General features: G+C 45.4%; 1 protein-coding gene across 3 annotated transcripts in view; it reads left to right on the forward strand.

Annotated features, from left to right (window-relative positions):
- CAMK1 (calcium/calmodulin dependent protein kinase I) overlaps positions 1 to 10,642 on the forward strand; it is a 153,371-nt gene extending 142,729 nt beyond the window's left edge. For all 3 annotated transcript variants that reach the window (XM_088473269.1, XM_088473270.1, XM_088473271.1), the window contains one exon: positions 9,127 to 10,642. In XM_088473269.1, coding sequence (XP_088329395.1) covers positions 9,127 to 9,230 — 104 coding nt within the window. In that variant the 3' untranslated portion in view covers positions 9,231 to 10,642. The remainder of the gene's footprint in view (positions 1 to 9,126) is intronic.
- The last annotated feature ends 16,623 nt before the right edge of the window (positions 10,643 to 27,265 follow it).

Here is a 27,265-nt window from a genome sequence, read left to right on the forward strand (position 1 = left end):
AAATATTCTTCCTTATCTCTTACTCTCAAAAAAAAAACTACACAATAGAGTAATAATAATTAATACATATTCTAAAATTATATTTCAACCCTGGCCTAAGATACAGTAACTGAACTTAATACGGTACTTATGTACTTTACGGACTCATTGCAGAGAGATCCCAAGTGTCCTACACTCATTATTATCATCATCAATCATGGTAATGTCTAAATCCCCTTCACGGAGAGGACCCTGCTGTCATCAGCCAGTGTCCAGCGTCATTCCCAGTGTCCAGCGTCATTCCCTACCATCCAAGTGGGCATAGAGGGGGAATATAACCTTGTGGCGAGCCACCGAGCCCGAGGCGTGGCGAGCGGACAACTTCTTTAGGTAGGGACAACTTTCAGTACTTGTGTATGTAAAGTACACAAGTACCATTTAAAACATTCATTGGGTTCTCTCTGCAATGAGTCCGTAAAGTACACAAGTACTATATATATAATTGTTGAATGATCCTTAAAATATTCTAACTAGATTTACAATGCTAATTAAAAGAAACCATCAATATAACGTAATAATCATAGGATCAGACAGATTTGGAGGATAAACATAGGGGCACTGTAGGGATAAAGAAAACACAGGCAAGAATATAGACCTATATGCTGACACTGTCAATAGAATGAATGAATACGCCCTCCCACTGATTCAGGAGACAAATGATTGATTTAAATATGAGCGACAAGCACTCTGGTTGCCTGCCTTGAAAAAGCACTCTGCAACGAAACGCGTGGAGCACCCTACCAGTATATTGAATGTGGCACTTGTTGTATTTATGAATGGATATATAAGGAATCCAGAAAGCTGAGGTTACTGCGAGGAGATTGTTACTTTAGCGCGGCTACTTCAATACCAGCCTAGATAAAGAGACGGGAACATACGGACGCCGCTGTACTAACAGAACAAGTCCCAGACAGGTTCATATGTAACAGTCCTAGAGAGAGTCTCCGGTCAGTCAGTATTGTACATAGGTGATAAAAACGTTTCTTACAATCTTTCCCAATTGGAGAAGGAATAATTGAAATAATATTAATAATAAGTGCCTAGAGGGTATATTCATTTAACAGTGATCATCTGCATTGGGACCCACATATATACAGAGAGTGATACAAACTATCCCAGACACAAAGCCATTAATTATCAATGCATTTCTAACACTAAGGCCAACACCAGCAAGTTACAATGATGAGACGCAGGTCCTGGTTCCGAGATTTACGTAAATTCGATATTGACGCAAATCTCCGGTGTTTGCGGATCTGCACATGTGCAGATCTGCTTCTGCAATGTCGCTCGCAGTGTCCCAAAGGCCACAGTACGATTGGCGTTTTGGGGGTAGCACAGGGCAGCGTTCCAGAAAACGGGACGCCTCGCCCCAGATTTCTGGGTGCGCGGAAGCCAGTGACTGCGTCTAGCAGTGTGATTTCACTGGAAGTCCTGAGTAACATGAGGATTACTCAGATGTCCGATTATCACGCAGTTGATCCGATGCTGCGTCACGCCCCCATTTGTGAGAACGGTTCCAGGTTGCCGCTCCCAAATGCCGCAGTATATCAATCATGCTGCGAATAACGGGGGTCTGCAAGCAATCACCCAGGACCCGTACTGCATCCGGCACAGACCAAAAACCATCGGAGATGTGCGCAAACCATTGGGTTTGCGTACATCTCTGAATTAGGCACATCGTAAAGTTACATTTGTGAGAAGTTGTTCTAGGATTATACCTATCCAGAATAAATGGCATAGACCTCTTGTAATAATAAATGAAAGTTTGACAGATTCCATATATATTGGATGTGCTATTAATACTAAGAACAGTCTCACGAATAGGAATTAATACTATTGTTCTGTGTACAGATTTTAATCTATTTTAATAATAAAAAACTATTTTAAAAGAATTGCATAAATCACCCCCAGAGCACCTTATATAATAGACTCCCTTTTTCTTCTTTTTTATAACTTACTAAAATAAAGAGTAGGACAGAGCCTATGGTCAGGGGCGCCGAGAGGGGGGGGGAGCGGGTACAGTTTACCCGGGCCCGGGCTTCCAGAGGGGCCAGGCGGGAGCCCAGGTCTGCCGCCGCCCCCCCCCCCCTCACTTCCTCCCTCCCTCCCTCTGCAGCGGGAGATTGCTTGCGGTTGCTAAGTAGCAGCCACAGCAATCTCCTTTGCCTGACGGGGGGAGCGATCACACTGATCGCGCCCCCCACTGGCTTTGCGCCGGGCTAAGGAGCTCACAGCGCCCCCTCCCCGGCGCGCAGCGCAGCTTCGCGGCGCTGCAAAACACTATTTTTTTTCAATGGGGCGTGGCCACGCCTTCTCTTTACCGGGGCCCGGCGTGGCTCTCTACGCCCCTGCCTATGGTCCAAATGCAATAGCCTGTGACTTGCCTGCAGTGTCGTGACTTTGGATATATAGCCGCTAGGTTTCCCAAACTCTGTCCCTCAAGGCACCCTAACAGTCCAGGTTTTAAGAATATCCATGCTTGTGCACAGATGCTGCTTTACGTAATCCGCAGGTTCTCACGCGGTCGCATTCTCTTGGCGGCTCGCACATACTGTGCATGCATTCATGACAATATTTTTCTTAATAAACATTTTTGTAACTGTTAAAGCGAAGTACGGTGGAATATTTCGCCTAATAGCTGAGCGTTGTGTTTCCTTTTAAGAACTGATCTTTAATTCTATTTCAATGAAACCATAGAAAGGAAAATAAAACGCTCAGCCTTGAAGGGTACATCCGGGCAATGAACTTCAGAGTTTAGACAAAAATAAAAAAAACCCAAGCTGTCAAATATTGGATGATGAACAAAGGGATTATGGCTAAAGCCCCAAACGACAAATCTGTTTAGTTGAATTTGCCAATTGACATCCAGGCAGTGATCTCATAGTGCTGACCGGGCCAAGATGATGTATGGGGAGACATTGTCTGCTCTGTGTACTGCCTGAGAGAGGAATGCTGCAGATACCGTTCATTTCCTAACTGTGGGACTTGCAGAACGTGTCAGCACACAGGGTCTTTGAAAAAGCCACGGGACGCAGGTACTAAAGGGGGCGTGATAAAACCGGGAGGCGTGGTCATGCCCCCTGCAGAAAAAAAAAAAAGGAAAATATTATGCATGGTACCAAGTGCTGCAAAGGGGGGCATATGTTTCCTTTAGCAGCTGACAAGCCCGGGCACTGGTAATTAGTGGTAACCCCCCCCCCCATCCATTCTTGGCATCCCTGCCAGTATGTATGGTGCCCAATTAACGTACACTGGCATGTCCTGGTCATTGGTTTACTAATTTTTCCTGTTTGACAAACACAGCAATATGAGCCCTAATTTTCAGGTGGGAGGAAAGAGCAAGTAACTGCACCTTGGTAAAACCATGCTGCACTGCGGGTGAGGCAGATGTAAAATGTGCAGAGAGAGTTAGATGTGGGAGGGTTGTGTCCAAACGGAAATCTAAATTGCTGTGTAAAAATAAAGCTGTCCAGTATGTGTGGGCTACATGTAAAAGCAGCCAGTATTTACCCTGCATGCAAAATAATAAATATGTTTGTCCCCCTTGCAATGCAGCATGGTTTGTCCCGATGCAAAGTTACTTTCTCTTTTATAAATTTTACTGTAGGGAAGGATTCAATGAAAATCAAATGTAAGGTATGAGAGGGACCAGCAGGAGGTCTAATGGAGCTCCCAATTCTCCTGCAGTTGTAGCTGTAGCTCGCGCACCCTGCCTAGAGACAAGGTGCATGCGGGTCTGTTGTATATGGAGAGAGGGGATGTTGGTTACTTGATGACCCCCTTTCCGTTTGCCCCTTAGCACCTTTGCATGTCAATAAGGCTGTTTAGGTAAATCGACCCTGCCATTATTATTGGCCATTATAATCGACCATTATGGGCCACAGAGAAAGCCGGCGCCATCTCTGGCCCATAATGGAAATCTCTACTAGTAGGGAGAAGGGCTGGGGTAGAGCAGAGGCCGGGCCAGTGATGCTCGGTAAGCTGTCAGTCTTTCACCCAAACAGTCTGTATATACTGAACTACTCCTACTCCTGTTCTTCCATTTATAGATAACGTCTGATGTGTTGTGATGGTTATTTATTAATATTAATTTATACATGAATCCTAACCCATGGGATTACCATAGAAGTCTCTATAGCAGGGGTATTCAACATTCAGCCCGGCGCCAGCTACTGTGGAACCACACATCACAGTATGCCCTGCCGGGATGTGGTTTTGCCATTAGGGTATTTTAAAACTCTGGCAGGGCATGCTGGGATGTATAGTTCCACAGCAGCTGGCGGGCCGCATTTTGTCTACCCCATAATGCAGAGGTTCCCAAACTCCGGGTATTACAGTCCAGGTTTTAAGGATATCGTTGCTCGAGCCTGATGGTTAAATAAAATTGACTGAGATGCTAATTAAGTCAACTATGCTCAAGCACGAATATTCTTAAAACATGGACTGTAATGGGGGAATTTGGAACCTCTGCCATGATGATTGCCTTATACTAAAGAAATGTGCCTAATTATCTAGCTGGGAGAGTTGAAAGTCATCTTCCACGACGTCACTTACCCGTGACCCATGAAGGGCCGTATTTGATCACCCCTTACAGATTTATCTATTTCTTTTACCTGCCAAGATCTCCTTCAACCCCCCGAAATGCTTCCACATTTCACAGACTGGAGTTGAGGCTGCCATGAGCTTTGCTGTGGCTGCTCCAGTGTGATCTCTGAAATCTATCTGGATTATAGCTAATCAGTGGCTGTTAGTTACTGCACTTTACCCCTATGCTAGTAAATAGCCTTCCGTGATCTGGGTTAGTACGTGTGAACAGTGGAGGGTATATTCCGCACGTGTCACCCACAGACAGCCCTCTGCCACACATCTGCCCTGTGCCTCCCTATTGGGTTATAAAGCCACAGACTCATTGTGCAGTCAGATGTCTCTGCTCAGTGCAGTGAAAAGAGCTTATTGTGTTGGCCAAAGTTTGTTTGAGCTGTCTCCCTACAGCCATGCACACCTAAAATAACAATTTTAAAAGGGGAGTGGGGGGGACCCTCAGGGCAGCAGCGAGCCGTTACAAGCGTGTCCCGGCAGTATTTTCCCATGAATATGTATATGAATGTGAGGTTAGGCCAGAGGTTGGCACCAGTGGGAATATCGGCTTCGTGTGATTCCAAGACACGGATCGGAGGAATTTACCCTGAACTCGTGTTAGCTATACAATAAATACATACATAGCACAGTAATGATTCTGCTGGCTCAGCTGCTGTCCTGATGTAACCTTAGCCCAAATCCCTCTCGGTGCGCGGCTAATAGCCGATCGTAATGTGCGACGTCTGAGGACGCCGACAGAAGTTACTTTTGTTTAGAAAAATAAGTTTCTTGAAAGAGTTTCTCGTTACATCTAAATGTGTTTTTGCTCCACTGGGCCACTTTGAAGGAATTTACTGGAATGCGAAGCCCAAATTTGCTTTTAGTTTTGGACCAGTGCATCTATTTTGTACTTACACTGTTGCGTTAAAGGATATGTATTTCTTATGGTACCCAGGTTTACCATATCGGTAAACACTGGTGTTTTAAGTATTAAGTTGTTTATCCTTTTAATGTCCTACTGAAGCATGCTGGGATTTTTTTTACTCTGTACAGAGGAATGGGCTTTTAGTTTGCCCAATTTTTAAACCATTCTTTATATTGTTAATATCTAGTTAACACCGTGTTTCCTGTATTGCCCCCTCTGCTTATGGCGTCTCACATTTGCAAACTGAAAGTCGGCCTTCGGGCTAAATCCATTCTGCAATATAGAAACTAAACCCCAACCCCCCCCCCTTGATCCAGTTTTGATCGCTCAGATTGTGGTACGCGTAGATTCTTTTGGCATTATGGAAATCCGTTCTACGACAAAGCCAAGGGAAGCTTAGAACGTTTTATTCCAGTGGATTTACAAGTAACCCCAAGGATGAGTGATGTAAGAGGTGTACTTCAGCTGTTAATAGTGTCTATCTTACTTAATCCCGCAATCCTCATAAATTGACCTCATTGTGGATATTTGAGGGTTGCAGGAGTCATGTCATGGGAAAACCGCTACTGGGTGGTGGAGCAAAGACTCAACGCTGCGTTTTTGTTAAAAGCTGACTCACTGACCATACTTAGGGGGAGTTGTACGAAGCCTGGGAGAGAGATAAAGTGGACGGAGCTAAAGAACCAACCAATCAGCTGCTGACTGTCAACTTTCAAACACAGCCTGTAAAGTGACAGTTAGGAGCTGATTGGTTGGGACTTTATCGCAGTCCACTTTATCTCTCTCCAAGACTTAGTACATAGACCCCTTTTAATATTTGTGTGCAAGTACAGAGGCAGATTCCATTAGGGGTGAGATGCATCAAGCCTTCTAAGAGTGGAGAACATATCGGCTTCTATCATATTATAGAATGTAGTCGCTAAGTGATAGCTAGAAGCTGATTGGTTGTTATGGGTAGCGTCTCCAGTATTTACATTTCACTCTAAGGTATAGCACTGGTCTCTTTGTGTGTTTTCTCGTGGAGGTTTCGGTTTAGTAGAGAGCGCAAGCGTATGATGTACTGTTCAAGTGGTTGATGAAGAGGAGAAGGTTTAGGTGGACTCGTTGTGTGCAGTATATCTGCTTACCCTGTCGTGTAATAGGATGGGCTCCTAATGACTTTCTGTCCAGCATCTATAAGTGTCACCATTCTGGTTGGGGCTAAAATGCTCCCTGAAGCTCTCCGCTGTAAATACATTCCATGACCATGCTTCTTGGAACATAAGTTGTTCACATACACCTGCTGTAAGATAGCGATTCCTTAGACAACCAAAGCAGGAGGGACTTGGGGCGTGATTCAGAGGCGCTCGCTATTTATGAGCGCTCGCTCTGAATCAGGGCGGATTTAAAAAAAAAAAATCAGCCTCCAGGCCGCTCGCATAGCTGTGGGTGACCACCCACAGCTTTTGCAAGCGGCCTGGCGATGGTCGCGATTATCACGACCATCGGTCTTGCAAAGAGACCCTTGCGGTAGAGTCTCGTTTCCTGCAAGCCCGAGTGAACTTCCTGCTGTAATAGAGCAGGAAGTTCACTACTGACATCACGAATGATGTCAGTAGGGCCGCCCACAAACGGCAGGCGTTCCTTCGGGAACGCCTCCGTTTGTCCAGCCATCCCCCCTCACTGCCTACAAAACGGGGCGAGCTGTCGATCAACATCGACAGCCGCCCCATTTTGTAGCGAGCCCCAGAGCAAGTGGTTCTAACTCGCTCCGGGGCTCGCGCACGCCACGCGTGCGCACTGGCCGACCATCGACCCGCTTGCGAGCGCTATGCGTTCGCGAGCGGGTCTGAATCAGGCCCTTGATCCACGCCCAAGGAGTTATAAGAGTGGAGAAGAGCTTTTAATTACTGTGTGAAACTTGTTTTTGCTGCTTTTAGCTCATCTGAATGGTTGCTCTTTATAGGACACACCATAGTAGTCATTGGGGGAGATGTTTTAAGCCGTGGAGAGAGAGAAAGTACCAGCCAATCAGCTCCTAACGGTCATGTTACAGGCTGTTTGAAAAATGACAGAAGCTGATTGGTTGGTGCATTATCTCTGTCCACTTGATATCTCTCCAGAGTTTGATACATCTCCACCTTTGTTTCATGATGAGATCTAGTGAGACTAAAAGAGCAATATGTAAGTTGGATATATGACTTCTATATATCTGCTTGTATTGGTGCTGTGAACAAGCAGTTGCGGAAAAGTAGTTGGACGTAGAAGAAGCTATTTATTTTGTAGCGGCTCAGGCAATAGCATTTTATGGCACTGGAGTGTTAAGGGGGGTATCCAGTAGGCGATTAAGTTGAACGATAACTATCGTTTGATCGTTCAATCGTTTGCAAAAGTGTCTAAAACGACCAGCGATGCACGTGCCCACTGGTCGTTTAGACATCTATAATCTTTCCAACATATCGTCAGGTTGAGCATGTTTGCAGATGATTGATGAGCCTGCACTGAATGACTGCTCGTTCAGTGCAGGCTCATCACACGACTGGCAAACGACTGAACGATTACAATGTCGTAATCGCGCAGTCGTTTTCAGATCTTGTAGTGGATACCCCCCTTTACTAGGAAGCCTTAATACTGTAGGACAAGAGATAAGTTAATTCTGTAAAATCAAGAACTTAAAATACCAGTATATGAGAATGTAAAAAATAACTAGAATAACACATAGGGCTAAATTTACTATTAATCACTTTCCAAAGCCACCGCATCTTCATCGGCGTCTGCCGCTAAATGTAGAGGGGCAATTATATCCAATACAAAACTAGGCGTGATTTCTATTGAATAAAAGAGCCCCTTAAAATCTATTGCCCAAGACCACTGACGAGTCAGCGGAGGCTTAGAAAATAGCCGCATAGTGAATTTAGGCCCTCATTCAGAGCCGTACGCTCTGAATGAGGGCCTGCCTCCATAATTATGGAGCGTCCTCCTGGACGCTCGTATAGCTGTGGGTCACCACCCACAGCCTATACGAGCGTGCAGTTTGATGGCCGCGATGGTCTTGACCATCGCGACCATCGCCACTGCGAGTCGGAGCCTGCGGTTGAGGTTTTCAACCTCAAGGCCCGGAGTGATTTTGGCTCTATCAGAGCCAAAATCACTCCCACTGACATCACTAGTGATGTCAGTGGGCCGGCTTCTGACGGTAGGCGTTCCCTTGGGAACGCCCCCGTCTGGGAGGCACGCCCACCAAAGGGGGCGTGCTGTCAATCAACATCGACAGCACGGCCCCTTTGATCAGACACAACGAGCGAAGGAAAGTCCTTCGCTCGTCGCGTCTGGCGCATGCGCACGACGGAGCACCCGCCGTCGTGCGCATGCACAGTGCACAACATCGACCCACTTGCGAGTGGACAGCCGCTCGCGAGTGGGTCTGAATCAGGTCCTTAGCCCATAAGCTTCATTAGGTACAGCCAAGAAGATGTGTGATGCATACATGGGCCTCTAAGGAATAAGAATGACCCTTTTTTTTAATGTTCTGAACGGACAGCTCTTAGGTTATGATTTAATATCTGTAACACAGTCTCATTACGTTTCTCTCCTTTCAACCTCAGGCTCCCTTTCGGAGAATTGTCAAGACCGATGTTCCCAGAAATCACCGGAGAGCAACTCCCTGGGCTACAGCTCCCACCACTGCCCACAATCGAATCGGGTCTAAGGCTGTCAATCGTACACCTGGGATCGGTGTCACTGGAAATAAAGGCGGCCGCCACTCTTGAGTGTTCATCCGGGGCTGGCTGGCTGAGAAGGGCCAGACCTTCAAGCAAGGGACAGGCCTTTCCTAGGAAACCATGGGGGGGTGGGAGTGGGAAGAGAGGGTACTGAAAGAGGGGAAAAGCGGGCCTGTTTGCTTGTGTATGTGAGTTCGTATGTATGACGGCGGGAGACGCATGGGCCTTGAGAAAAGACAGAAATAATTGCAGATAGTCAAAGGGCGTCCTTCTTGTTCCAATTTTGTAAAATGTTGCCTGCACATAATATGTAGGGAAGGGAGTGTTTTTAAGTTTATTTTCTGTATCGCGGTGAAGACTCGCTGTTGTGTTACTTGGCTTCCGGTGAAGACTTTTTTTCTTTTTTCATTTTTTTTTTTTATGGGAAGAAAGTGAGGTCATGAAACGTCCTAATGACTCCTAACTGGTTCAAGGAAACCGCAGAGAAATACTAGGCAGAAGGGTTTATCCTTTTGTATTTGGTGGACCATAGAATTAGTCTGGGAAGACCTGGTTCTTCTGGACCAACTGGCAGAGGGATCGACATTGGTGAAAGTCTTACTTGTTCTTCCAGGCTGTGAGCAACTGCTCAGCTTTTTCGGACACATTTGCTGTGGTGGTGGCCTCGCATTTTATGGGTGGAGCAATGAAGTGATGACAACATTCCACCCGAAACGCGCCCCACGCTCCTTGCAAGGCCTTCTGGGTATTTCTACATTTTTGTTTTTGATGACTTTGTTTTGTGTACAGTGGTGTAAAAATGCAAAAAACGTTCTACGTAACTGTGGGGAATTTTGGCACATGTTTTATAGTGACGCATCTGCTAGGCCAACAGTATTCGCCAGTAAACCCAATACGGGTCTATGTGCTGGGTGAGGAATTGGCTTCTGTGAATGTATTTCGCTGTGGGTCAATGTGATAAACCTATATTTTCCCCAGGGTCCTCTAACACCATTCACAAACGTCTGCCATCGGCAAACAATACCATCTGGTGCTAGAACAAACCAGCCAGATTAGTGTTGTAGACCCATGAGCTAGCTGGTTCTCAAAGGACAGTGACCGATGCTCATAATTTCTTTAAAAAATAATAAATTAAAAAACAAAATCAAGATTATCTTATTTATTATTTGGATAAAAAATACACTAAGGAACAATTTTTTACAAGAACCGGTTCTAAACTTTCTACTACTGTCTAATCAGATTTGTAGCATGAAAAAGTAGATCTCAATTGTGCCCTCAATTAAATAGTCTGTTGATGTTAATAAAATTATTAACAGGCAAATTTAAAAGGCCATCATGCGGCAGTTTTATTTTATTCTTTAAAACAAGAAATTCAGGTTGAATGCTGTAACGTTTATAACTCGGGGGGGGGGGGGGGGGGGGGTTGTTGGAATAATGTGATGGAAAGTTGCACCTAAAATATAGAATGACTGTAAGCTGAAAGGACTTGGCAAGTGTGTGTACAAGGTCACCACAGGTAAATGCTTCAACCTCTGGTTAGAAGACCAATTGGATTTAGTTATTAGTTCGGACTCGAGCCGCACAGAAATTGCTACTTGGTTATGGCCACAACGAAACATGCATTTATTTTAAACTGTAACCCAAGTAGCCTTATTGTCCCCCTTTTAACACACTAACACAGGGCAACCAGTAGCGCTCCAGCTGCTGTGGAACTACACATCCCAGCATACCCTGCAACAATTTTGCTTTTAGAGCATGCTAAAACTGTAGCAGGGCATGCTGGTATGTGTAGTTCTACAGCAGCTGGAGTGTCGGAGATTGCCTACAACCTGCAATACAATATCCATCAGCAGTGGGGGATACTGCCAATAGTGAACCTTTTATCATAAAGTGCAATCACTTTTGCACTGAATAGAACAATCTCTACAATATTCTGCATCCAATACCTAAAGTTCTATTAATGCATAGAAAAATTAATTTACAAGGAATGTACATCTCAGTTGTATTCCCTATATGCCATGTATTACATACAGATAAGAGTGAGATTTATCAAACCTTCTACAAAGGAGAAGTGGTGAAGTTATCCTAAGCAACCAATCAGCTTCTATCTATCATTAATCTAATGCTGTCTATAAAATGATAGCTACAATCTGGTTGGTTGCTAAGGGCGATACCTCCAAGATTTGCTAAATATGCTTTCCTAAATCTCAATTTCTTTATAGAAATGCTGGTTAGGGGACAATTCCTTTGTTAGCGATGTGAATCTTTTACCTCCAGACATTTCATTCTTCACTGTTTTAATTTTGTCATCCTCCTATTACAACAATTTTTGCTGTTTACCAGTAATAGCTTGAACCACCCTGATTAGCTCATTATAGGCGAAGGTGTTGCAATGTCTTGGAGAGAGATAAAGTACCAACCAATCAGCTCCGAAAGCTGGGTACACATTAGGTCGACTTGACGGCCGCCTGGGCGGAGTGCAGCCGATTCAGGTAAGTACACACGCTTACCGATCGGTCGCTCGACATGTCATCCTGACGTCACCGCTGGACGGGCATTTGAATTTGCTCGCCCAGCTGTGACATCAGTCTGTGCAACAAGTGTACAGAAGGTCAGGGAACCGCCTGAAGACATAGCCAGATGCGCCGATATTTCTGCAGGTATATCAGCCATCGGCTATGCTGCGCAGCCGACACGATATGTCCGCCGACAAGCCCCTGATACATCAGCCGTTTGATTGAGCAGCCGATATATCGCCCCGCGTGTACCCAGCATAACTATCATTTTACAGGCTGTGGGGAAGATGTACTAAGCCGGATGCCTGAAATGTTTGACCATATTAGAGGCAATTTCGGAAATTGTTATTTTATAGTTAGATTGAAACGCGGGTCTGCATGCAGCTTCCACAACCTCCTCTGAAAATCGGGTCCATTACCAGGTACAATGTTATCTAAGCCCATATCTGCCGCATCCTGGCGTAATTTGGATGACATATGAAATAAAACACTGACCTTCCTATATTCACTTTTCAGCCTCGTACACAAGGCAGCTACAATCCAGTGATCAGCGCCAATTCTTACAGCCGTATAAGTGGTTATAGTGCAATATTGCACTATTGTAATCCATTAGACCCGAGCGCACACACTTTCTGCCAAGCCCACAGCAATTGCCCACAGCGGTCATGAGTGTCAGCACTGTATATAATATAATGCAAGTCTAGTACATTATGCTGTAGGGAGAGACATTCTGAATTCTAGCTCTTCCTTTTTAGCAGGTTTTCCCATTACCACCCGAAGGGGCTCATTCAGAGATGGACGCAGGAACAGTGCACCAATTGGCGGTCGTCCGTCTGCGACTTTATGTAAATGCCACTACAAACCCCTCCCTGGCGCACATGCGTGCGTCCGAATGTGCAAGGACTGAGATGCCCACTGCCGGCGTCTGTAATTCCGCCTGGTGCATCTTTAGACCTCAGCGTTGGTCACGCCATCAAAAAGTGCACCAGACCAATGGCAGATGCAGTCTCTGCTTATGGCGTCCTATGTGAGCGGCTGAGCTCCTGTGTAACACAACCGACACCCTCAAAAGACGGACCATCTTCGTGTGGGCGCTGTGCCACCGCCCAAGAATGCCCGCTACATTTTCAATACACTACTTTGTGCGTGGGTCTGAAATAGCAACTGTGACGCAACGCCATGTGACTGAGACGCATGCTCAGTAGCAATAAATTGCTCCGCTAGGTCCGACATCGGCAGTGTGCGTCCAGCCGTCCACCTCTGAATCCGCCCTAAGCCTCTGTCTACAGCTGTCAAGAAACTCAATTTGTAATTTCAAATAATTTGAAGTGGAGGCTATACGTATTGGTGGCCAACATTTTATTGTTGTACCCAATATTAAGAACAACAGAAGAACCAGTGACCTCACACCATACCTTCAGTGGTGTCTCTGCTTCATAGTGACTTGATTGTCTGAATATTGGGTTCAGCCCTCTCCACTACATGTAGCTGAATGGTACTTCCTAAATATCTTCGCTGGCCAAAGCCTAGATGCTATAGTGCTAGGAAACCAGGCCTCCAAGCTGCGTAACGTATTATACACTATGTAGACAAAAGTGATTGGACACCCCTGTGTTTCAGCTGGTTTGGCATGGGTCCCCTAGCCGTAATGCATGGTCACATTAACTCTGCAAAGTATAGAGATGTTCTCGATAACTCTGTGCTCCCTACAATGTGGCAGTTCTGTGGAAACCATAAATGTTTTTTATCAGTGCAACAATGCCACCTGTCATGTTTCCACGGCGACACTGGACTGGTATACAGAAAATTCCATAACCCGGATGGACTGACCAGCTCAGAGTCCAGATCTTAACCCCATTGAGAACCTCTGGGACAAATCGGAGTGATGGGTGCGTTTTAGGCCGACTTGACGTTCGTCAGTGTTACAGTTGGTCACTGTACATAATGCAGAATGGCAAAACATACCGCCGGCTGTTGTCCAGGAACTTGTGGACAGTTTGCCAAGAAGGGCGTCTGCAGTAATCACTGCACGTGGTGGACCTACAAAGTACTGACGTCAATAAAATCTCGTTGATCTATTTGCTGTCCATGTCCAATCACTTTTGTCTGCATAGTGTATTTGTCTAATTTTATGAAGCTAGAATTGGTAGTTTAAAAAAAATAAAATAAAAAAATAAGTATGTACTCGGCAATTACAGACCAAAGACTTTGGAAATATTGGTTGCCTGGTAACCTGCCAGTGGAATTCACTAACATTGTTTAAACCTGTTTGGGGTGTAAGTTCAGTTGTAAAATATGTTAGGAAAAATATAGATTGCATAGCGATGAAAAATACCTTGGGCTAGGGAACGTCCTTGTGCTAGTGCACACGTTGGCTTTAAAAAAAAAAGCAGAGAATATTTTATTTTGTAACATCCCAATAAATGTCAAATTTGAAAAACAAAATGTTAATTTTCAATAATAACACAAGAATAACTGTTTTTGTCGCAAAAGTTATTATATTACTTGCTGAGGTTATTTATGAACATTGCTCAACAGTGCCAGATGGTAACTAATAATTAGTGGTACTAGACAGATATAAGCTAATTGCTGATTGGTTGGTATTGGTATTAGCGCAGATTTGAATCTTTGAGCAGTGTTTCTAAATAACTAAAGGTGCACCAAGGGGTTAATTCAATTAGGAGCGAGTTTGCAACTGTGCGTTTATTTCATGTAACTCGCAATCGTCTCGTGAATGCGCGCATCTGAAAAATGCCAGATTTAATTAGAAGTGCCAATTCGCAGGACTCACGGCGACGTTGCACGACTTTTCTACAACGTGAGAACTGGAAGAAGGGCATGTAAAAGTGGGCAAACCATCGTGGACCCCAAAAAAGTGACAACTGAGATAGCAGGACCATATAGATGGCTGTAAGTGTCCATAAGGAAAGTACTGGTGGTTCTTACAAGGTGTCACATGGCTGATTTTTTTACACTTTGTACATAAGGCAGCTTTTATTAATTGCAAATTGATTTTTGAAAACATGAACTGGACTGTTGTCCCCAATCTTCCAGCTCCATCCCGGACGTGTCTCCTATGACGGCCCCCGTTATCGCGGGGGATAAAAAAAAATTCTCACAACGCCAGATGACATGATTTGCGTTGATTTCTGTAACTTCAGCTTCATCAAACCTAAAGTTGTAGTGTAATCTCTCCCTTATTACCGGAACCACGGTTTCCATACTTCCCAATGCTTGGTTATCTGTTGGTGCTGGTGACGTGCCACCCAGGCGGTTCCTAGGTCAGGGTTCCTGCGAGGGCAGGCTGTTACTCTCCAGGTTTACTTCAGTCTTTTATTGGACATATACTAATGCATAATCTAATAATGAGTTATAGTCAGTTGGTCAATATTTTCACTGACATCAAACTATGTGGAGACGATAATGCCGACCTTGGTTTGCCGACACAGTTTTAACGACGTGAAGCATCTTAACCGTGTCTGTAGTATCACTTTGCGATAATTTTTAAAGTGTGTGATAATTTTTAAAGCGATATTGCCGGCACTGTTAAAAATGCTTTAACATTAGGGGGGAGATGTACTTAAGCCGCATACACACTAGACTATTTTTATGGACGATAACGATACCGTTCAACGATATATCGTTCATATCGTCAGCCTTGGAGAGTGATAAAGTGGAAAGCTATAAAGAACCAACCAATCAGTTCCTAACTGCCATTTTTCAAATACAGCCTGTAAAGTGACAGGAGCTGATTGGTTGGTACTTTATCTCTCTCCACTTTATCAATACCCAAGGCTTACTACAGTACATCTCCCCCTAGAACCATGTCGGAATACTGAAGTCGGCACTGTCTTGCCCCCATACTGTTTGCCATCATTGTCGACAAATTGTGTGTATTCCATTTTAATATTCAGGTGACGATGACCAGATTTTGGAATGAAGCTTGAATTCCCTGTAGAATAGAGGTAACCTTAAATGCCAATACGATGCAGTTATTGTATCAATGCTAACCCGGAAACTTGCTGTAAACAATTTACCTATTTCTAAATCATGCGTTTTCATTTTAAAGCATGTTTAATGAGGATTTATAAAGAAAAAAATATATATATATAAAAAGTAAAAAAATAAATAAAAAAAGTATATTTTATTGCTTGTTTTTGTACTAACCCCCGTTTGCTGCAAACCAATCCTGCAGTGCATTGTGTTGTAGGCCACTGCTGGCAGCAAACAAAAGTTAAAATGGAGTTTTCATTGCTGATACGGTTAGAACTTGCGTTCTTTGTAAATGTACATACATGTATAAAATGATGTTTTTTTTCTGGAGCTGGTGTCCCTTGTCTCTTATTTGTTACATATTCATATATTAAGATGCAATAATTAGTTCTGTTTCCCAATGAATAGGCTGAAGCACAGTGTTTAGTGTGCAGAAGATTCCATTCCCTGAAAATGTCTTTATATATGGTGTCATGGTAGCTGCCATTTTGGGTGTGCCGAAGTCCACAGTTCAACAACTTTTAGTGACAGTATATGAATGAGACATCGGACCGTATTCAGAGGTGGGCGCTAATGCAGCCGCGACTACATACTAATACGCAGCACAACTGCATCTTTATGCTAATGCAGCAGCCGATGGGATTCGTACCGATCCGCCGCTTTACGTGAAAAGTCGCGCCATCGGACATTAGAACAGCCCTATCAGAATGTCCATCGGAACATGGCCACCAGTACAATTGCAACTGTGAAAAAAATATGCAGTTGCTGGCCATGACATGTCCGCGTCTAGCTATCTACACCCCCCCCTGTTACCACTGCATCCACTGGCTGTATCCATTGGGACAAATGCGCAGTGCGACTCATAGGTATACGCAGTACACAAAACATCGGACTACTGCGCAAACATCATCCCTGCTTCCACCTCTGCTTCAGGCCCTTCCACAATTTTACATCTATGTTACCATTGACACATGACCATTGATGTGGGCACTAAATATCGATTGGATTTTGGCTTTTTACACATTTGTGATTTTTTTTTTTTTCTCTTTTGGGACTTTTGAAACTTCGGCTTCTTTTATCAAGTGTGTCAAGATGTCTCCACATCTCCACATCTTAAACCTGTAAAAAGCCACAAAACCTCAACATGTACAAAACGGTGATATAAAGAAACGCCATCATTCATGGTAATGGAGGACGGTATGAGTCATCGTTCCGTCCTTCATTAGTCGCTGCTGTGTGTACCAGCAATCATGCGAGGCACTGGGCATTGTCACGATTGTCGGTTGCACCAGTGTGTACCCTGTATAACTAACCTTCCCTTCTGTAGACTAACCCGAACCTGCTGCCGATATGTGCAGAATGTCGGCGTTTCACATGTCGACATTTTGCACATGCCGACATGTTAAATGTCGACATTTACACTACATCCCCCTCCTGACTCCCATGTAAAAAAAACAGTGTGACCATTCTATGAATATATTCATGCCCCACACCACATATTAAATTGGGACCACCCCTACTTATAAGCTGCTCCCTTCTGACCCACAACTGACTAGAGGGCGTTAAACTAGAGGCCATAGAAGCATACTGCAGATGTGGGGGGTGGGTTCATTGTTCCTGGCAAGTTTATATGTTATAACTATCTACAGTCCCTTTTTTCGTCTATTCAGTTTTCGTGGCATCCGAAAAAAAAATACCCCATTTTTGTAACTCGTGCTCATTTTCACTTCCAAAAATTGGGTCTGAATCTGTGAAAATGGTATTGTAGGGGGGAGATAAGGGGTCCCAGGCCCCACATCCAAGGGCACCATGTTGAAAGTCAATTCTTCTGTACATATGCAGATGGAAAGGGCCATTTCCAACTGGAATATTCTCTTTATTATAGCTATAATTGTGCTGGAGGTGGTCTACGCACTTTAAGTTTAAACCAATGAGTTGCAACGTGGCTCTTATAAATAAAACAGACTTGGTAATGCAAGGCAGCCCAGCCAGCCTTTTGCATGTGGGGGTATATGTATCAAATACAAGAAAATTGTGGCCATTTCCAAAAAATTGTCAACAGCTGAAAAAAAAAAAAAAAATCTATCTCTGAAATTTGGAAGAAAACGATCGCAGCATAAATACAATTATATATTTAAGCTATAGCGAAATGGGTTTAACTGGTAGCATAATTGGCAGCCATGCAGTGAATATTACCAATTTCTAGCAATGATCTACAAAATAGCCGCATGTGTTAATTCAGCTGCCCCATGAAACTGCAGGTTGCTATTCTGGCTCTGATGTAGCAACAGCAGCTGTTGCTCAATGTGAGAGCTGAATGGTCTGAAGGCGATTTTCTCCTGTTGCCATCAATGCAGCCCTGGCTTCCGAGCAGTGACTATCATTCGGGAAGGAGGACGGGGGGGGAGTCAATTGAGCAGTGTAAAGGTGCCCACACACGTACCGATATACTTACAATCAGCCGATGTATCCGATTTCCCTTGAAACTCTCCCCGGCAGCTCCGCACACGATCTGCACACGATTTGGTGTCCAATCTTCATCCGATCTACTGCAGGCAGACTTTTTTATAGTGCATTATGTCCTAGATTGTCAGATCTGCCGTACAGCATGGCAAATCTGATGATTTCATGTGCGACCTGCGGGGGCGCGCATCGTGATCGGGAGTGGGGACTCACGATTTGGCCATTTTTTACCTGATCTGTCATTCCGATGTGTCTGAATCGGCCAGATCGGGTAAAAAATCGCCATGTGTGTGGGCACCTTAAGGGTTACATTTATCTGCTCCAGGGTCTGGGATGTTATCGTACATCCAATAATGGATATATTGATTCCAGATGTGTTCTGCTTAAGAAGTCTTCATTATACAGAAATGCAGATCTAGTTGGACGGCAGTGACTTGCTGGCTCAGTATCTCGAGAGTTAATCCGATAGCCGAGCCTCCGTAATGGATGCAACGTGTTGAAGGGCGAAATTATGCTCTGCAGAAACCCGAATCTCATTGTGCGAGGACCAAGTTCCCTAACAGGCACCCACCCAAATGTATTCTGTTTATTGCGTTGCTCATTGGTACATTTCCAGAGCTATAGAACAGACTTAGGGGGAGATGTACTAAGCTTTGGGGGTCTATTTATGTACAACATGAAGTGGCTACTAAAAGATTTCACTATATATCGCATCACATTGATGCGATATATAGTGATGTTTAGTAGCCATTCATGTAGACTTACCTCCGCGGCGTCTTTGGTCGCTGTCCGGCCCCTCCGCGATCCCCGTATGCTGAGGGTGCCCGATATGCCTGTTCTCATGGCGCATGCCCCGGTGTCCAAGCGCAGCAGGTCAGGTCAGCCCTGCTGCAATGGATGCAGGGAAAAGGGCGGAGCCAGCTCCGAGTGCCAGGCATACAGCGGGGAAGTGTGCTACTTCCCTGCTCTGTTCTGGTTGCGGTACAGATAACTCCATCCCCAGATAGCGAATCTGTACTGCAGGAGGGGACGGAAAGCGTAACCGCGCTCACCATACAAAAGTATAGTGTTGCGATACAGGCATGGAGCAGGTGTGCGGCTGGAGCAGTAATACACTTCTCCACGGTAAATTAGCTCCACGAATGGCACGATGGAGAGAAGAGCCCTGATTTCAGCTAAACAGGGCTCTTCTATGCTTCATGAACCAACCAATCAGCTCCTGTCACTCTACAGGCTGTGTTTGAAAAATGACTGGAGGTGATTGGTTGCTACTTTGAGCTGACGACCGACTCGATGTTGCCCCACAGCGCATGCGCATGACGGAGACTGCTCCGTCGTGCGCATGCGTGAGACCCGGCTAACGACGGGTGATCCGTCGTTAGGGGTCTCGTCGTAGACTGGGCGAGCTGTCGATGTTGAGTGACAGCTCGCCCCGTTTACTGGGCGGGCCTGGCCAAACGGAGGCGTTCCAGTAGGAACGCTTGCCGTTTGGGGCGGCCCCACTGACATCATCAGTGATGTCAGTGGGGAGCTTCCTCCTCGATCAGAGCAGGAAGTTCCCTGGGGCTTAAGGTTGACGAGACCCTACCTTAGGGTCTCGTCGTAAGCCCCGATGGTCGCGATGGTCTTGACCATCGCGACCATCACCCTTGTCGGTCGTTAGAGCTGTGGGTGTTAACCCACAGCCTAACGACCGTCATGGAGGTGGCCGTTCAGGATGCAAGCGGCCGCCCTGTTTCAGAACGACCGCTTGCATCCTACAACCGCCTCTGAATGAGGCCCTTTATCTCTCTCCAAGGCTAAGTACATATCCCCCTAAAAATAGCAACATCATCCTTATATAGTATCTCATGCAGAAGGTAACTTTCAAACAACTTAAAATAAGCATAAGGCATTTAGTGGTGCCCCATAAACCGCATTGTCCTAGGCAGGGACCTAGCTGGCCTGTATGGTAAACAGGATATCAGCCTGCAAGCGTGATTTCATAACAAAAGAATGTTCCGCTCTGTAATCTGGTGAGCAGGGAGTTCGGGTGATCAGGAGATCTCTCCATACTGGATTCAATTATGTGGGCTGGAGATTCCTCCCTGACCTTGTTTTTCGTGGTGAATTTCAGAAACCTTTTTCTACAGAATGGAGTGTAGAGTTCCCGGACCACCTCTCTCCTGGGGAATGGTATAAGCCTGCAATTGTTCCAGTGCAAGCAGACTTAGGGGGCTATTTATCAAAGCATAGAGCGACATAAAGTGGAGAGAACAATAAAGCACCAATCAGCTTCTAATTTTACAGTGTTTGGAAAATGACAGGAGCTGATTGGTTAGTGCTTTATCTCTCTCCACGCTTTGATAAATACCCCCTTTAATCATCAATAGCAAATTGTCTCTTATTATTCATTCCTATTATTCAATGATGGATAGGAGCAGATGAAAGGGTCTGTTATTACCTAATTATTGTGAATGGAAATCTTCAACACATATTATCCACTTTTTTTTTTTAATCTTATATTTGTATTGTTAAATTGACCCTAATTTTAAAAGACAGTCCCAGTTTTTATAATAGGTTAGGCACTGGGCCTGATTCAGAGACAGAAGCAATTGTGATTTTTGCGCTGATCGAGCGATTGTTTGCCAGTGCGCATAAGCCACACGTGCACATGCTGCAATTGTCTTGCAATTCCACACGCACAGAGAACCCATTCGCAAAGTGAGTGACAGGTAGTCAGTGTTTGGGGGGGGGGTCAGAAAAACACAGGTGTGTCCTACGGTGTGGACGCTGTCACATGGCCGTGCATAAATTAGCCGCTGCAATTACATACGCAGCATGAGAGCCCTCTGCGCATCAAGAGAGCTGCAGTGTTTGCAGCTGGTCAGACCTTCCGGAAGGGCAAGATGGCTACTCGATGTGCGTCGGGAAAGAAGGCGGTACGGGGGCGCGATTGTGTCATTGAGGCCCCCCCACCGCTATACAATGGCGAGAAAACAGGCATTGTATAGCGATGGGCAGGACTACGATGGTGCATTTCACCACAAATCATGTTATCCCCCCCCCCTGGACCGCGCACTTATGCTATGCAAGTGGGCGGCCGCAGGGGGATGCGCTCGGATGGAAGGGGGCCGCGGGGGGTCCGGGCAGTGCAGGAGAATTATCAGACGTTGATGTGAATCCTGCGCTTGATGGTTGGTATAGGATAATGGTAGCTGCTGGCACTATGGAGATAATCCCAGATCTCCTACAAACAATGATAATATATATAGTTATGGTGCCTGCACTAGTTTGTGTAATGCTATAAGTGCCTGATGTGACATTCACTATGTATATGTAGATCTAATAATACTAAGCACACAGGGTTAATAGTTAGGTGGTTTTAATGGATCCGGTAAATACTACAACAAATCAGTTGATTTGTTCAATTCAATTCGCGATGAATTGAATCACCCCCCGATGAATGTTGGCCAAATATACCAAATCCGCCAGGGCTCCTAGAGGGCACTGAGGGCCTGGCTTGCTCTAACCTGTTATGTTTCGATTTATTTTACAATGATGTCTAAAGGAGATATAGATAAGGGTCACCTGACCTTGGAGTTGAGCCGCTGCCTTCAAATGTGTCATGTTTAGTGAATCAAATCCCATTATTACATGTTCACTAAACATAGTGTTATTAATATTATTATCCTTTATTAATATGGCACTGCAAGGGGTCCACAGCACCTTACAAAGTACATAAACAAAAACAGTATGAACAAAACAAGAAAAAAGTGACCGTACAAAACATTGCAGGACATGGACAAGGCATACATGCCTACTCTCCCGATTTGGTTGGGAGCCTCCCGAAAATCGGGTGCTGCTCCCAGCTCCTCAGAAAACTAGGCATGCCTCTCGGTCCCTCCAGTCCCACCCGTAATACCTACCCAAACACCCGCAGCGGGGGGGGGGGGCTGATGACTCGATTTTCGATGAATCTCGGCATTGTGTAGTGGGAGCGGGGCCAAAACGATGCAAGTATGTGACTCCGCCCCTAGCCCCACCCCTAAACAGCACATTATTTCCCTGACCACGCCCCTTTTACCTGCCACGCCCCCTCTGCTAAGCCGACGTGGTTGCTCCCTCCCGGAAGGGGCAGCCAGGATATCTGCAAATATGGGACAAGGTTTATGAACATTGCTGCAGCAGCAGTCACAGGGCCTGATTCAGAGCCGCTCACTATCTGCGTATGCTAGCTGGATGCGTATGCAAATTTGTCAAAGTGACGCCATGGGAAGCGAACGTTCGCCAAGGCATAAGCACGCCCACCATGTCTTAGCGAGCGGCCACTTTGAGCGTATGCCCAATCGCACAGGCAGCGCCGCCCACCAACAAACGTCATATCCAGGAAGTGTATTAAAAATTGGTACATCGGATGCTAACGCAGTGCTTGAGGTAGCTTTACCCTACCGCAAGCATTGCGAGGTGCACAGTTTGGGAACCACTGCCCTAAAGTGTACCTGGTGCCTGAAGCCACTGTGAAAAGGGAAATTGCGATGTTCCCGATGTTTCAATGGTGCTGAGCTGATGTTCCGATGTTGGAAAACCTGTGGTTTTTTTTTTTTTTTTTTTTTTTTATTATTAGTATTAATTTTATTTTTTTACAAGTATTCAAATTTTTTTTTTTGGGTGAAATCATTTTGGTTAAGTTGAAACACATCAGATAATTCACTCATAAAAAAAATGCGATAATTTTGTTTTTAGCGTTTTTTTTTTTTTTAAAAAGTCAGTTAAGTGGTTAAAGACCGCCCATAATGTGTTTGGAGTGAAGTGACTGCGTAATTTTTGCGATGCGTAGCCCATGGTCTACAGCAGCGCAACGCCAATCTTTAGATGGCGATAGCTGTATAACCCAGGTGCATTCCGGAGCTTGGTAAATATGAGAGCATTGCATACCCAAGAGGAAACTTATGGGGGTTGCGGCTGCTGTCGGAAATGGTGGAACCGCAGCAGATATCGGAGATATATCTGCTGCTGTCCCTTCATAATACATTTGGGGGATACTAAATATTTGTGGCTATCCCGAATATGCCACAAATAGTTAATGACAAATGGGCCACTTAGAGGGAGGAGATTGGCTTAGAGGAGCAAAACAATGAAATATGGGGCTGCGTTCTGTGAATGAAAGAAAACAATAACCGTCTTGGTTGTAAAATACAGGCCAGCGGGACCTCGCTTACAATTTCGGCATTCTATATCCGGCATATATTACCCAGGAGATGTCACTGAACACGCGGGTTCTCCAGGTCAAATACTGAACGTTCCCAGACATTGCTGCCCTGGAAACATATTTTTGCTTTTATTCGGAATGTCATTCTTCTGCTCCACAATCAGCTCATGTTTTCCCTGCTGTAACAACTGCCTGCTACATGTGGCTTTGAACTTCTCTTTGTAGGACGCTGATGTAATAAAGACAGACAGCGAGGATGTGTGCAATTACTTACAGAAATCCTATTATTTAAGTAATTTCAGGATTTTCCTTTACTTGAAATGTGTCTTTTATTTTTAAACAGCGATTATTATTCCTTCCTAAGGAGACAGTGAAACAAACAAAAAAAAAAAGTTGTCTCTGTCTACGGCGATAGACGCACACAGGGGCTTATGCAGAGTCAGGAGCAAATTTGAACCTTGGTAAAACCATGTTGCGCTGAGGGTCGGGCAGAATTAAAGAGCCTGATTCTGAGCCGCACATATGGCGTTGAGCAATTTTTTTGCAACTGCGTGTGCGCGAAATTCAATACAAACTAGAATGGGGCATGTGTTACACTGTGTGTGTGTGCACAGAGGCGTAGTGAGATTTATGGTGTGGGAAGTGTGGCCCTGATTCAGACCCGCTCGCTACCGGAGGCAGCTCGCAGGTCTGAAGGGCATTTTTTTTTTTTGGGTCCAGCCTTCTGGCTGCTCGCTAAGCTGTGGGTGACCATCGCGACCATCGGGCTTGCGACGAGACCCTTGTGGTAGGGTCTCGTCTGTCGCAAGCCCCAGTGAGCTTCCGGCTCTAATAGAGCTGGAAGCTCACTACTGACATCACTGGTGATGTCAGTAGGACCGCCCACAAACGGCAGGTGTTCCTTCAGGAACACCTCCGTTTGTCCAGCCGCCCCCCACCCCGCCTACAAAACTGGGTGAGCTGTTGATCAATATCGATAGCTACCCCGTTTGTAGCGAGCCCTAGAGCGAGTAAATTTCTGCCAAGCCATCAACCCGCTTGCGAGGGCTGTGCGCTTGCGAGCGGGTCTGAATCAGGCCCTTTCCAGTATTGGAAAGACCAGATGTCCTCTCCACCACCACACAATAGACCTCCCGCTGTCAGCCTACAGTATATGTGTGCAAATGACACCCGGTGAACTACAACACCCAGCACCCTGTACACTCCAGGCTGTATCTGGCATACAATCTACAGCCTGTATGCTACCTGGTTAATAAACCAATACCTGGTTAAGTTGTCTGTTGTGTGGGCTAATCTCCATTTGCACACCACTGCGCGCACCGCACCAACGTGTACTCTGCCAATATGGGGTGTGCAGTGCGCATGCACCTCTGTGCCCAGGCAGGTGCACCGAGATGGGGGGGGAGCAGGTACTAAGTACCCGGGTTTGAGCTCGTTGTAGGAACCCAGCGGGGGCCCAGCTCAGATGCCGCCCTCCCTTCCTCTTAACTGTCCGCAGCCCAGCACACGCTGCTGTGCGCTGGGCTGCGGTGAGAACAGGGAGACATGATCAGCAGCCGTCTACTCTCCTCTGCCTGTGGGGGGGAGCGATCACACTCATAACGCCCCCCTTCCCATGGATTTGCGCTGAGCTTAGGGGCTTACAGCACCCCCCTCCCCAGCACACAGTGAGGCTGCACTGTAAATAGTGTTTTTCTAAGGGGGCATGGCCACGCCTCCCCACGATTAGGCCACGCTCCCTTACCCAGGCCCTGGCTGTCTCTCTTCAGCCCTGGGTCCAGGGGCGCCCACACCTCAATACCCTGCACCCATATAATTATACTTACCTCTCCGGAGTCCTGCGGAGGGCCAGCGCTGCAGAGCAGCAGAAATCAATTAACACTTGTATGCTAAATATAGGGGTCTATGTACTAAGCCTTGGAGAAAGATAAAGTAAATTGAGATAAAGTACCATTCAATCAGCTCCTAACTGCCACTTTGCAGGCTGTATTTAAAAAAAATGACACTTAGGAGCTTATTCACTGGTACTTTATCTCCATAATACCTTGCTATTTAGCGAAAACATTGGTTCCAACAAGTAACATCGGAGCCTCACGCACAATTACAGCAGGTCGGACCTTACTCAGAATTTGCTAACGTTTGTGCACGCAGAAAGTACTCAAGCTGCGTATGCCGTTGCAGTGGCTAATGGATGCACGCCCCTTTAATGGCGTTCAAACGGACTGACACGCCTGCGTTTATCCGACCACCCGCAAACGCTGACTACCTGTCACTCACTCTGCGATGGCTTTCCGTGATTGCAGTGCGATTGCAGTTCACAACAATCATCCGTCTGCACACGCTGTTGCAATTGTGATCCATACTGAATCAGACCCACAGTGCGTTACTGGTCTCCTCACTAGAAAAGTCTATTTTTTTTATTTTATTTTATTTTTTAAATAATCTTCAGTTTATACACAGAAGCTGGATTTTCCATTAGCTGCAAAGGAAATAACACGTCAGGGAAATGAATATGAGAATAAAAAGAATGCAAGCTTCAATTTCAGACAATTATGTGCACGTGAAACGCCCTCTCCTTAGCGATATAATGATATCTATGCCATAGAATATATGTAACCAGACCACATGAAAATATAATACACCGCAGCTACATGGCCGACCGCTAGGAGAAAGACGCATTTCCTCAGATCTCTTGTCCGACGTCTGAAATCAGCTACTTATATTCTAGCCCATGCTAAGAAATTCCATTAAACACCATCTATTAAAATTATTTCAAACAGTAATTTTCAGCTTTATGCTGTTCCTGTTTTCTTTCAGTCGGACATAACAACCTACTTTTAAAACTTGGCTAATTCTGAGGCTGAAAGTTTTTGTTTTTTTAATGGGATCTCTGCTCTTCCCTAACTTACATTATATGATAAAAACCAATGAAAGAATATTAGCTTTGAAATGACCATCACATATGTTATTATTTCTGCAGATATATTTTTTACATTATTTTTCAAATAAAAGTACATACAGTAAGACATTAAGGGGCCCATTTATCAAAGTTAATTTGAGGTAAATTCCCCGAAAACACTTGTTTTCGAGGGTTTACCTCAAATACTAAGTATCCCTCGGATGTATGAAGGGGGGACCGCAGCATTCCTGATATTGGCCCCAGCAGCTAACTCGATCTGAAGATAGCGTTAGCTGCTGTAGTCTATGGGGTCTTACCGCATTTCAAACGGCGATACTGGATGCCCTAATCGCATTGCAAAATGTGATCATTGCAGAGAGAACCCAATGAATGCTTTAAATGGTACTTGTGTACTTTACGCACACAAGTACCGAAAGTTGTCCCCACCTAAAGAAGAAAGGTGTCCCCTCGCGGGCTCACTACGCTCGCCGCGCTTCAAGCTCGGTGGCTCGCTACACTCGCCACAAGGTTATATTCCTCCTCTATGCCCACTTGGATGGTAGGGAATGACGCTGGACACTGGGAATGATGCTGGACACTGGCTGATGACATCAGGGTCCTCTCCGTGAAGGGGATTTAAACATTACCATGATTGATAATAATAATGAGTGTAGGATACTTGGGTTCTCTGTGCAATGAGGGCCTGATTCAGAGCCGCTCGTAAGCGGCCGCTCGTTTACTCCGAGCGATGTTCGCACATCTGCGCATGCGCATGGGTCGTAATGTGCATGCGCCAACCAGTCAGTGCGGTCGGAATTCGTGTGCTCGCAAAATAGCGAATGCCTGCTAATTTGAGTGACAGAATGAGGCGTTTATGGGTGGTAACAGGGGAAGGTGCTTGAAAACAGGGAGTGGTGATCCGAACGCAGGCGTGCCAAACGGTCAAAACGGGCGTTTTAA

The sequence above is a fragment of the Taudactylus pleione genome, unplaced genomic scaffold, assembly GCF_031769625.1.
Source record: "Taudactylus pleione unplaced genomic scaffold, aTauple2 ptg000133l, whole genome shotgun sequence".
Classification (NCBI taxonomy): Eukaryota; Metazoa; Chordata; class Amphibia; order Anura; family Myobatrachidae; genus Taudactylus; species Taudactylus pleione.